The following is a 13,096-nucleotide window of genomic DNA, read 5'->3' as shown; positions in this document are numbered from 1 at the left end:
GCTCTTAACCACTACACCATGCTGGCTCTCATTGTGGATCATTGTGGCACCTCTCCCTTTTCTATCTGGGAGATTGTGGGGAACGGTGGTTGATCAATAAACACAGGAAGCTGCCTTATTGACTCATCTGGCTCAGAAGAGACTGGCAAGGGTTTTCCAGGGCATCAGCTGGAGTTGTTTTCCAGCCTTATCTACACATGCTGGGGATGGAACCTAAGATATGTTGCATAAGAAGCTTGACCCAGAGGTCCAGACCTATTGAGCTAGAGCCCTTCCCCAGATGGGAGTTGGGAGTCAGGTTTTCCCCAGAAATCCTATCTGTCTGCCAATAAGTAGGAGGGAGTGGGCTGAATAGATAAGAGGTTTCTGTGCAGGCTCAGCTATTTAACAAGCTGGGTGAGGAGCACCCTGCAGAACATCTGCAGAAGATGTGTTCCCTTCTCTCCCCCTCCACCCAGCTTCAAAGGATGTTGCTGCTCTCCCTGCTCTTCTGCCTGGACAACGTGAGCGGATTCCTCCCCAACCACGAATCGGGAGGTATAGATCCGGCAGTCTTCACAGATGCTGACATCACGACAGCAGGGGTGCTGCGGGCTGTCGCCCGTTACATGGAGAGGAACCCGTTGCCTGGGAAAACACCTGTGGCCCCAGGAGAGCTGGAAAATATGAAGCCTTTGGATGCTACTCGGCTCTTCAAGGCCTTCTATAAAGGTAAGCTCAGAAGGCATGGGCGTGAAGACTTCTCCTTGCCCGAGGCAACTGGACCTCGTGGCTTTTGCAGAGGATCGACCCTGCGCAGCCTTGCTAGGAATCTGACCTCATTTGCTTCCCAGCAGAACCAGGAGACTCGGATCCACAAATGCTTGGTCTCATTGCTCCCGTCTATGCCAGCTGACAGAGCCCAGGAGTCCTTGCGGACTGCTTTAACGCAGTAGACCTCCTGGCCCCTGGTAACAGACCTGGGAGTCATGGCTGCCAGTCTGAGCCTTTATTCTTAAAAACCTACCCACCCACCCACCCTAAAGGTAAAGGGAACCCTGACCATTAGGTCCAGTCGTGTCCGACTCTGGGGTTGCGGCGCTCATCTCGTTTTACTGGCCGAGGGAGTCACAGCTTCCGAGACATGTGGCCAGCATGACTAAGCCACTTCTGGCGAACCAGAGCAGCGCATGGAAACGCCGTTTACCTTCCCGCCGGAGGGGTACCTATTTATCTACTTGCACTTTGACGTGCTTTCGAACTGCTAGGTTGGCAGGAGCAGGGACCGAGCACTGGGAGTTCACCCTGTCGCGGGGATTCGAACTGCCGATCTTCTGATTGGCAAGTCCTAGGCTCTGTGGTTTAACCCACAGCGCCACCCGTGTCCCTCCACCCACCCTAGAGATCTAAAAAAAGTCCTGGTTGTCAGCTTCCCCCTCTAAATAGTCACTAAAGCCCATTTATCTTAGGGGAGATTTGGGCATCTATCCTATTATCCTCCCGCCAGATGTCAAGGAGATGAACAATTATACAACTTTCTGAAGACACCTGAAGGCAGCCCTGTATCATAAAGATTTTAACACAGTGGTACCTCGGGTTAAGAACTTCGTTCCGGAGGTCCGTTCTTAACCTAAAACTGTTCTTAACCTGAGGTACCACTTTAGCTAATGGGGCCTCCCGCTGCTGCCATGCGATTTCTGTTCTCATCCTGAGGTAAAGTTCTTAACCCGAGGTACTATTTCTGGGTTAGCGGAGTCTGTAACCTGAAGCGTCTGTAACCTGAAATGTCTGTAACCCGAGGTACCACTGTATCTAATGTTCCACTGTGTTTGGTTTTTTTGGCATTCTGTTGAAAGCCTCCCAGAGTGACTGGGGAAACCCTGTCAGATGGGCAAGGTATATGTTAATAAATTATTTCTATTACTATTACAAGAAGGCTGTGTGAGTGCCTATAATGTCCCCATCCTTCTCATCCTATCCTTTTTCCCACTGTCAAACCTTAAAGCAGGGGTCACTTTATTATCTTATCTGTCTGGTCAGCATGCTGCCAAACTCATCTTTTCCCTCACCCAGTTTCCTCTGTTTCTCCCCTTCTTGTTCTCTGTGTCACCCCTTTCACCCTTGTTTTTCTTTCTCCATGCCATCCCCTTTTCTTTATCTCTGCCACCTCCTTTCCCTTATTTCCCACCCCCCATTCCTTGGTAAAAGTAAAGGTTAAGGGACCCCTGACCATTAGGTCCAATCGTGACTGACTCTGGGGTTGCGGCACTCATCTCGCTTTATTGGCCGAGGGAGCCGGCATACAGCTTCCGGGTCATGTGGCCAGCATGACTAAGCCGCTTCTGGCAAACCAGAGCAGCGCACGGAAACGCTGTTTACCTTCCCGCCAGAATGGTACCTATTTATCTACTTGCACTTTGACGTGCTTTCGAACTGCTAGGTTGGCAGGAGCAGGGATCGAGCAATGGGAGCTCACCCCGTCATGGGGATTCAAACTGCCGACCTTCTGATCGGCAAGTCCTAGGCTCTGTGGTTTAACCCACAGCACCACCTGCATCCCCTCCATTCCTTGGTATTCCCATCACATTCGGCTGAGGTCCACATGCAGTTCAGGGAGCAGAGCATATCCACCTCTGCTTGCGCATGTAAGTGCCTGGGGGGTCAGGACCACTTCAAAAAGCAGCGGATTTGTGTGGTTCCCAAGTAATGGGACCTTCCCCTTTTTTCTTGCACAGCTGACGTCTCTCCCAGTCGGTTACTCAAAGCCATGCAGGAACTTGTCGACGCAAACAATCAAGTGGAAACCGACCACAAGAAGGACAACAGCTACTTCTTCTACTGCGAAAAGATTGTCCAAAGTAAGAGGCGGTGTGGCTTTTGTGGGGCGAAGGTGCACGGAGCGATGTTTGGGGTGATGTGTTGGGAGCGCAGATCCCCACAGAGAGTAGGACTGAACCCTTTGCCAACGAGCAGGACGTTCTATCCTCCTGGGTCCTGCTTCTCCCATGTGGCAAAGCAGACCCGTCTTCCCATCCCCAGACTTTGGCAGGTGATTGACAGGTGTGTGACCCTGCCCACCTACCCAAGCTGGCCCACCGCCTCCCAAAGGAGACTGTTCCACTGCTGAACAGCGCTTACTGTCAAGTCCTACCCTCCAGAGCAGGAGAAAATAAGCGTTGTCCCTCTTGCATGGGACAGCCCTTGAGTTGAGTCTCCTTTTTTCCAGGCTAAACATTCCCAGCTCCTTCAACCCCTCCTCATAAGGCTTGGTTTCCAGACCCTTGACCATCTTAGTTGCCCTCCTCTGCACATGTTCCAATTTAACATCCTTCTTAAATGGTGGTGTCCAGAATTGGACACAGTATTCCAGGTGTGGTCTGACCAAGGCAGAATAGAGTGGGACTATTACTTCCCTTGATCTGGACACTAGACTTCTCTTGATGCAGCCTAGAATAACATTAGCTTTTGTTTGCTGCTGAATCACACTGTTGACTCATATTAAGCTTGTTGCCCACCAAGACCCCTAGATCTTTACAAAAGCCAGGTGTCCCACATCTTATATTTGTGCATCTGGTTCTTCCTGCCTAAGCGCAGAACCTTACATTTGTCCCTGTTGGACTTCATTTTGTTAGCGTGGGCCCAGTTCTCCAATCTATTAAGGTCGTTTCGCACCAAAGACCTGAGTGCAGATGAGCTCTGTCCATTTCTTCCCCGTATGGAGAATTGGTTGGTGTCTTCATCCCAAAACCCTTTAGAGCTTTCGGCTTTGTTACGTTTGCTGACGATCAGATTGCCCAGTCCCTCTGTGGCAAGGACTTGATCATAAAAGGAATCGCCATAGCTAAAGCTGAGCCTAAACATAATAGCAGAAGACAACAAAGAGGAGGTGATTGTAAATCTGGAAACCACCAGTCAGAATAAGCAGTTATTCCATCTTTTTGCATACTGAGAGTACTATCTCCAGCCCCTCCTTGTCTGTCAGTTAAGATCCCCAGTGACAGTTAAACTGACTTCACCAGAGCAGAATGAAGGTGGGCCCCCATCAAATGTATTGCAATGCACCTTATGGTACCATGCGAATAATACATACAGTGGTACCTCGGGTTAAGAACTTAATTTGTTCTGGAGGTCCGTTCTTAACCTGAAACTGTTCTTAACCTGAAGCACCACTTTAGCTAATGGGGTCTCCCGCTACCACCGCAGCGCTGCTGCCATGCGATTTCTGTTCTCATCCTGAAGCAAAGTTCTTAACCCGAGGTACTATTTCTGGGTTAGCAGAGTCTGTAACCTGAAGCATCTGTAACCCAAGCTACCACTGCAATGCACAACACCCATTAAAACATTGCTTAAACTAACAGAGTTTCTTTGCAGAGGCTAGGGGAGAAGACGGGAAAAGAGGCAGAGAAAAAAGAGGGAAGCTGTATGGACGAGGACAGGAAGTGGACAGGAAGTGTTTGGGGTTGTGTTTGGCGGCAGGCCAGAAGGAGGGAATGGAGTGAAAAGGCAGGTGGGAAAGAGAGAGAAAGTGTGCAATGAATGTTAGGCAAGCCAAACGGGGTGGTGTCCAGTGGCGATGAAAGAGGGCAACTGAACCCTTCGAGTTAGGTCCCGTCAGCAGGGAGAATAGTTCTACCTGGCATTGGTTCTGATTCCACCGACTGTTGGGCCTTATCCACAACATACAGCTAAAGCACTATTATGCCATCTTCGCAGTCACGGCCTGCCCCCCTCCCACAAAGAATGCTGGGAACTGTAGTTTGCTACAGCTGCTGGGAGTTGTTAAGAGATCCATATTCCCCTCATGGTGCTACAGTTCCCAGAGGGAGGCGGCCACTTTGGGCAGCAGCTACTGAGGGCTGGGGTGCAAGGCGTGTGCCATGAGGCCTGCCATGGAAGCCCGTGAGGTGGCAGAGGAGGTTTCTTCACCAGATGTGAAGTACAGTGGTACCTCGGGTTAAGAACTTAATTTGTTCTGGAGGTCCGTTCTTAACCTGAAACTGTTCTTAACTTGAGGTACCACTTTAGCTAATGGGGCCTCCCACTGCCGCCAAGTGATTTCTGTTCTCATCCTGAGGTAAAGTTCTTAACCCAAGGTCTTAACCCAAGGAGTCTGTAACCTGAAGCGTCTGTAACCTGAAGCGTCTGTAACCCAAGGTACCACTGTAATTCAGCTGCCAGCCTGGTGGGTTTTGAAACCATCTTGCCTACTAACTCGGTAGCAAAATGTCACACGTCAGCCTTGGGACTGCTCTAGCACCTTAGTCCAGCCCTGGGACTTACTGTATTTTTTGCACCATAACACTCACTTTTTTCCTCCTAGAAAGTAAGGGGAAATGTCTGTGCGTGTTATGGAGCGAATGCCTACAGGTGGTGATCTGCTGCAGTCGTGAGCAGAGGATCCATGGTTCCCCTTCCTTTCCTCCTCCGTGGTTACAAAGCATGGATCCACATGGATCCTCAGGATTTTTGCATTGGGCTACTCCAAACTCACTGTCAGATCACATGTCTGTGGCCACAGCATGAACCACAAAAATCATATATCCACTATTTCGTTTAGAATATTTTTTTTCTTGTTTTCCTCCTCTAAAAACTACGTGCGTGTTATGGTCTGGTGCGTGTTATAGAGCGAAAAATACGGTAAGCTTTTGTGATTACAGTCATACCTCAGGTTAAGTATGCTTCTAGTTGAGCGCGTTCAAGTTGCACTCCTCGGCAACCCAGAAGTAACAGAGCGTGTTACTTCCGGGTTTTTCCGCTTGCGCATGCGCAGACGCTCAAAAATGACGTCACGCACATGCGCAGAAGCGGCGAAAAGCGGCGCACGCAGACGCACCATCGCTAGTTACGTTTACCTCCAGATGTGAACAGGGCTCCGGAACGGATCCCGTTCGTATCTAGAGGTACCGTTGTAGTTCTGTTCCCACTGACCGACGGAGACCCTGCCCCCAAACCTACAGCCTCTTGACCCACCCAGATGCCAGAACCGTTGAAATTGCAAATCACCAAGCCTACAGCCAAGCATACCTCCAATCTTGGATCAAAACAGGGAGGGGTATCCTGTGGGCCGTCAAAGGTTGTTTGCCTCTACCACCCATCAGGCCCCTGCAAGAACAGACAGCGCTCAGAGGTGAGGGAAATTAGAGTCTCAGCAGCATTTGAAGGCCACAACGTCACCATCTCTGGTGTAAGAGGTTCCAGGGGAGAGGGAACAGCATCCCGTTGGGAATCTGGTGTTTCTCGGGTTTAATAATAATAATAATAATAATTTTTATTTATATCCCGCCCTCCCCAGCCAAGGCCGGGCTCAGGGCGGCTAACAAGCAATAATAAAAACAAGTTGAATGAATACAACTTCAGGGGACACAGGAGAAATTGGGGCTTTAAAATTCTTCTATTTTATTTCTTTTTATTTAATGTTGATTTAAAGCATTTTTTTAAAATTATATATGTATATGTATATGTATATGTATATGTATATGTATATGTATATGTATATGTGTGTGTGTGTGTGTGTGTATATATATATATATATATGCAGGTTTTGGTGTCTTCGGGTGTCTTCCCGTGTAAGAGTTGGGGTGTCTAGGCGACGTTTCGACGAGGTCTCACTCGTCATCTTCAGGCTGGTGCTTTCGGCTTCTTGTTACTGGAACAGAGCAGGATCTCAGTGTTTGAGTTCCTATAAATACTGTTGAGGGGGTGTGGTGTATAGCCTCCAACGTTCTGGGCAGAGAGGAAGTTCCCAGGTTGGTGTGCCTTTTCTTCTTTTGTTCCTTAATTACTTGAGGGATATCTTGAGTGATTTCTTGAGTGATATTCTGAGTACCACTTAGGTGGGTCATTAGGTGTGGATTAGTTGCTAAAGCTTTCGTGTCTTGACCTCTTGAGCTTGTGAAGAGTTTTTCTGAGAAGATGGCTGTACTGCACTTAGTTGTGCTCTGGCTTGGCTTCGTGTATAGGGGCGAGCTGTGGTTTTGTGCCCTGTGCCAGCCAGATCTGTGTAGGGATTGCAGGGGGTGCAGCATCCGGAGGTGCCACTATGGTTTGGCTACTGGATGGTGTCTGTAATTTATCTGTGGAGAGGGTCTGGGTTTGGGTCTGGTGTGGTTGATTGGTGATGGCGTTCTGTGTGCCTCTGGTTCTGGTGTCGGTTTTTGTGGGGAGGGCTAATTTCCAGATGTCTGGCAGGCGGGACGTGTCGTCACGCTTGTTCATGTTGTGAGGGTGTTTCTCTATCTCGATGGCTTCCATGATTATTCTCTTGTGGTGATGTTCCATGTTAAAGAGCAATTTGGAATCTGCAAAATTAATTTCGTGTCCTGTTTCTTTCATGTGTTGGAAAAGAGAGGAAGTTTTTTCTTCTTTTTTGACGGCATTCTTGTGTTCTGCGATACGTGCATTTATTCGTCTGTTTGTTTGTCCAATGTACGTGGCTGGGCAGACTTTGCAGGGTATTTCATAGACCCCTTGGTTTTCCAACTGGATTTTATCTTTGGGGTTTCTGAGGATATTGGCTATTTTTTGGTTGGTGCAAAAGGCTGTTTTGATATTGTGTTTATGGAGGATTTTGCTAATTTTATCTGTAGTGCCCTTGATATAAGGAAGGAGGGCCATGCCATTGTTTTCTTCTGTGTCTTGGTTTTTGGGGGGTGTTTCTTTTTGGATTAGCTTCGTAACCCTGTTATGCTGGTATCCATTGGCGATTAACACATTTGAGAGATTCTGTAACTCAGTTGTCAAGTGGTCTTTGTCAGCTAGGCGTTTGGTTCTGGAGATGAGAGTCTTGGCTACGGAGTTTATTTGTGCAGGGTGGTGGTGTGATTGTGCATGTAAGTAGCGGTTGGTGTGTGTGTTTTTCCGGTAGATAGTGTGTCCTAGGGAGCCATCAGGTTTTTTGTAGATTAGGACGTCAAGGAAGGGAAGTTGGTTGTTGGCTTCTATTTCCATAGTGAATTGTATTTTGGGGTGTAGGCTGTTGAGATGTGTGAGGAAGCTATCTAGTTTTTCCTTCCCGTGTGGCCAAATTACAAAGGTGTCGTCAACATATCTGAGCCAAAGTTTGGGTTTGTGTTCTGACTTGTCTAAAGCATTGGTTTCAAAGTGTTCCATGTACAGATTTGCGATGACCGGTGAGAGGGGTGATCCCATAGGTGCTCCTTCTATCTGTTTGTATCTTTGTCCATTGTGGATGAAGTACGTGTTGGTTAGGCAGTGGTTGGTCAGGTCCAGGATGTATTCGGGGGGATTGTATTTGTTTTGAATGGCTGTCAAGGCTTCATTAATGGGCACTTGTGTGAAGAGAGATACAACATCGAAGCTCACAAGTAGGTCATCGGGATGTAGGTTTTGCTTCTTTATTGTTTCTATGAACTGGAAGGAGTTTGTAACGTGTGAAGCGATGGATTCTGCATAGGGCTGAAGTTGCTTAGCGAGAAATTTAGCGAGATTTTGTAGAGGTGAGCCTATGGAGCTGACTATTGGTCTGAGTGGAGTTCCTTCTTTGTGTATCTTGGGGAGACCGTAGAGTTTGGGGCATCTGGATGATTTTTCTCTGGGGATGATTCTTAGCTGGATTTCTTCACTGATAGGAGAGGCTTTTATTTTGGATTTGGTGGTTTTTTCCAGATAGGTGGTGGGATCTGTTTTTATAGGTTGGTAGGTAGGGTCTTGGAGTAGATTTGATAGTTTTGCTTGGTAGTCCGATGTGTTCATCACAACAGTGGCATTACCTTTGTCTGCTGGGAGAATGATTATGTTGTTGTCTTTCCTCAGGTTGGTGAGTGCTTTCTGTTCTTCTTTGTGTAAATTGCTTCTGGGTGGTTTGCTGGAGCAGAGGATGTTGGTGACTTCAAGTCTGATTTTATTGGCTTCATCTGGGTTGATTTTGGTTAGGCTAGCTTCGACTCCGCATATGATGTTTTCCGTGGGGATGCGTCTCGGGGCGACTGCAAAGTTGAAACCTTTGGAGAGTACTTTGGTTTCAGTTGAGGTGAGGATCCTGTCTGATATGTTATGTACTGTTTGTTTCATGGGTTGTTGTGGAGGGTGGCTGGGCTTCTGGCGTTTCTCTAGTTTGTGGAGTTTGTTGGTGTGTGTGTCTGTCTTATGTGAGGTCTCAGTTTCAGCTCTCCAGACGGCTAGTTGTTTGCATTTGTCCCAGAGTGCAGGGTGGATTTTGTTACAGAGTTTGAGGTGAAGAGTGAGCAGATCTTTGTTGGTTTGGTTTAGTAGGTATCTGTGAGGGTTTGATTAGCTGCTTGTGCGTGAAAACGTGCTCCCTCAGAGTTTGTGCGACCCCACAAACCTCCGTGTGTGACGGAGCTCCTCAGACATGTCTGCTCTAGTCACTAGTAGAGTCCGACAGTGGCTGTCTGCGGAAGCGTTTCCAGCAAAGAAGTTCCTTAACGGAAACGCGTCTCCTGGACTCACGGCGTGACAGTTTCCTGCGAGGTGTGGGTCTCCCTATGGGAGACTCCGATACCTCCCCACTGTTCTCGCTGGAAGCCTCCCTGAGCCCTCCCTCCTGCTCGCATTCCCTCAGAGACCCACTCCTCCCCCTGCTGGTCCCTGCTTCAGCAGTTGAGTCTCTTTCATCCTGCCTGAGTCCCTCCACCACCTGATGCTCTGATGGCAGTTCCCTGACATCCACCTCCCCTCCAGGGCCCCCCTCACCCCCTCCCAATTCCTCCCCCCTGGGAGGTGAAGGGCTAAAACCCCGAAACGAATCTTCCTCATCTTCTGACGTCTCGAACAATTCTCTCCATCGATCGTCGTCCTGGCCAGCTGCATCCTCCTCCTCTTCAGAATCTGGGAACCCCTCCAACTCCTCTTCCTCGTCGGTGGTGGCAAAGTATTCCCTTCGGAACCTCGCTACAGGCTGAGGTTTACGTGGGAACCTCTGATGAAAAGTCTCTATTAAAACCTCGTCATTGACATCCTCTGCCCTAACCCAGGTGTTTTCCGACTCCGGTTCCCCTTCCCACATTACCAAATACTCTACTTGATCTCCCTTCCACCTGGAATCGAGGATCTCCGCTACATGGTAGCTGTGTTCCTTCTCCTCCATTGCTGGTCCCCTAGTGACCCTCCCCTCACTGTCTCCTCTATACGGTGACAGCAACGACCTGTGAAAAACTGGGTGCAGCTTCATGTGGTTCGGTAACCGGAGCCTGAAAGCCACTGGATTGACCTGCTGTATGACTTCAAACGGACCCAGCCTTTTGGGTCTTAATTTCTTACAACCTCCTTTGAATGGCAACCCTTGGGTTGACAGCCACACCTGGTCCCCCACCCTGATGGTTTCACCTTCCCTCCTGTTTTTGTCTGCCTGCCTCTTATATTCCTCCTTAGCCCTGTTTAAGTTGAGTTGGAGCTGGCGATGGATCGCTTCCATTTCTTCCACGAACTGTTCTGCAGCTGGAACGCTCCAGTTCTCCCCCTCCCCCCCTGGGAAGGCTCTGGGATGGCACCCGTGATTAGCCAAAAAGGGGCTCATCCCCGTGGACACGTTCTCTGCATTGTTGTAGGCAAATTCTGCCAACGCCAACTTCTCCGCCCAATCATTTTCTCTGTCATTAACATAACACCTCAAATATTGTTGGAGAACCCCATTTGCTCTTTCCGCCTGCCCGTTGGTTTCAGGATGACGGGCCGTCGAGAAATTAACCTCTACATGCAGTAAGCTCATGAGCTTCCTCCAGAACCTGGAAGTAAATTGTTTCCCTCGGTCTGAAACCACCCTCAAGGGGGCGCCATGCAACCTAAACACATTCTCTACAAACAATTTGGCGGTTTCTTCTGCTGTAACCGCATGTGAGCAGGCTATGAAGTGGGCCATTTTAGTTAACAGGTCTACTACAACCATGATGGCTGTTTTCCCTCTAGACCTTGGCAGATCAGTCATGAAATCTATTGCCACTGCTTCCCACGGTCTCTCAGGTGTGGGCAGTGGTTCTAATAAACCAGCCGGCGCCTGCCTCTCCCCCTTGGCTCTTTGGCATTGTTCACACCCTCTCACATACTCCCGCACATCTTCCCTGACCTTGGGCCACCAAAATTCCCTGGTAACCAGCCACATGGTTTTGTGTTGCCCAAAGTGCCCTGCTGTGGGGCTATCGTGCAGCTGCTTGAGTACCTTCTCCCTCAATTCCCCTTCAGGTATATATAACGCTCCCTTATAATACAATGCCCCATTTCTCTCCTCAAAACCACCGGATTTGTCTTCCTCCCCTCTGAGATCCCTGAGTTTCCCCTGGGCGTATGCATCCTGCACCGTACCCTCTACCAATTCCCTTTGCCCCACCAAAGTCGCCCCACACACCCAGCGGTCCTCTGGAATGATATGGGTTTCTTCGGGTGCTCCCTCCCCCTCCAAATATTCAGGTTTGCGTGAGAGAGCGTCCGCCCTAACATTCTCTGGGCCTGGCACATAACAAATCTCAAAGTTAAATTTGGAGAACTCTTGGGCCCATCTCAACTGCCTTTGGTTGAGCACTCGCGCCGTTCTCCAGTACTCTAGATTTTTATGATCCGTGCACACTTGCACTTTATGTTGTGCACCAACTAGCAGATGCCTCCATCTCCGGAACGCCTCATGAATAGCAAGCAGTTCTCGGTCGTACACCGTGTAATTCCTCTCGGATTTGTTCAGCTTCCGCGAGAAGAAGGCACACGGACGCCACTCTGACTCCTCCTTCCCCGGCTGCAGAAGAAGCACCGCCCCTATGGCTCTGTCAGATGCGTCTGTTTCAACCCTTAGCTTCTTTCGTAAATCCACATGCAGAAGTTGTTCTTCAGAGGCGAAGGCCCTTTTCAGTTCCTCAAACGCTCGCTCCGCCTCCGCCGTCCATACAAACTTCTTTTTACTGCTGAGACAGTCAGTGATGGGCGCCGTCAGATGGGCGAAGTTGCGGATGAACTTACGATAAAAGTTTCCAAACCCTAGGAACCTCTGCACATCCTTCTTGGTTTTGGGTGTTTTCCATTCCAGCACTGCCTGTACCTTGCCGGGATCCATGGCCAATCCCTTGTCTGACAGGCGGTACCCCAGGAATTCCACCTCCTTGGTATGGAACCGACACTTCTCCAGTTTGACCCACAGCCTGTTGGCTTGCAGTCTGCTCAACACTTCTCTGACGTCTCTCACATGTTGCTCCTCATTCTCAGAATACACCAACACATCATCTAGAAAGGCAACGCAATTCTTGTAGAGCAAAGGGCCCAGCACGTGGTTCATAAAAGATTGAAAACACGCGGAGCCTGCTTGTAATCCAAATGGCATAACGAGGTATTCAAACGCCCCCAAAGGGGTAAACATGGTGGTTTTCCATTCATCCCCTTTCCTTATGCGTATCAGGTTGTACGCCCCCCTTAGATCCAGCTTTGTGAAAATCTTTCCCTTCCTCACCCTGGTCAAAATATCATCAATTCTGGGCATAGGGAACGCCACCGGTTCAGTCACTGCATTCAGCCGCCTAAAATCACATACAAGTCTCGGCTTGTCCGCATTTTTTTTGTCCACAAAGAACACTGGGCTCCCCCCTGCGGCTTTGGACTCTCTGATGAAGCCTCTCTTCAGGTTCTTGTCAATGAACTCTCGCAACTCCTGCATTTCTCTGTCTGACATGGCATACAACTTGCCTACAGGAAGCTGTGCTCCAGGGAGTAAATTGATCTGACAATCAAAGGGTCTATGAGGTGGTAGTTGGTCAGCTTCCTTCTCGCTGAACACGTCGCTGAGATCTGCATACTGTGGTGGTACCTTCACCTTCCCCATTACTTCAGTCCCTGCTAGGGTGGCTTGGGCCCCTGCTGAACCCTTCTCCCCTTTGCAGTGTTCTAGGCAATGTGCTGAACCAAAGGACACCACTCTTTGATGCCAGCCAACCAGCGGATCATGTAGAGCTAGCCAGCTCATTCCCAAAATAATGGGAGCGCCTCCCAGGGTGGCCACATTAAACGCTATCAGTTCTGTGTGCCTTGCCACCCTCATTATCATTGGGACAGTCTGCAAGCGGACTCCTCCTCCCAACAACTCCCTGCCATCAATCGTGGTCACCTGCAGGGGGTTGCTTAAAGGGATGGTCTGTATCTGGTGTTCAGCAGCAAACTCCTTGCT

The 13,096-nt window shown here is 49.2% G+C and overlaps 1 protein-coding gene across 1 annotated transcript in view; it reads left to right on the top strand.

Annotated features, from left to right (window-relative positions):
• Window positions 1-320: 320 nt before the first annotated feature.
• LOC310701124 (von Willebrand factor A domain-containing protein 7-like) overlaps window positions 321-13,096 on the top strand; it is a 44,790-nt gene continuing 32,014 nt past the window's right edge. Inside the window, exons 1-2 of the mRNA XM_083491436.1 lie at window positions 321-711; window positions 2,715-2,837. Coding sequence (XP_083347562.1) covers window positions 429-711; window positions 2,715-2,837 — 406 coding nt within the window. The 5' untranslated portion in view covers window positions 321-428. The remainder of the gene's footprint in view (window positions 712-2,714; window positions 2,838-13,096) is intronic.

The sequence above is a fragment of the Podarcis liolepis genome (assembly GCF_965112155.1).
Source record: "Podarcis liolepis genome assembly, chromosome: 2".
NCBI lineage: Eukaryota > Metazoa > Chordata > Lepidosauria > Squamata > Lacertidae > Podarcis > Podarcis liolepis.
The sequence above is the reverse complement of the archived record's forward strand: the minus strand, read 5'-3'. Positions and strand labels throughout refer to the sequence as shown.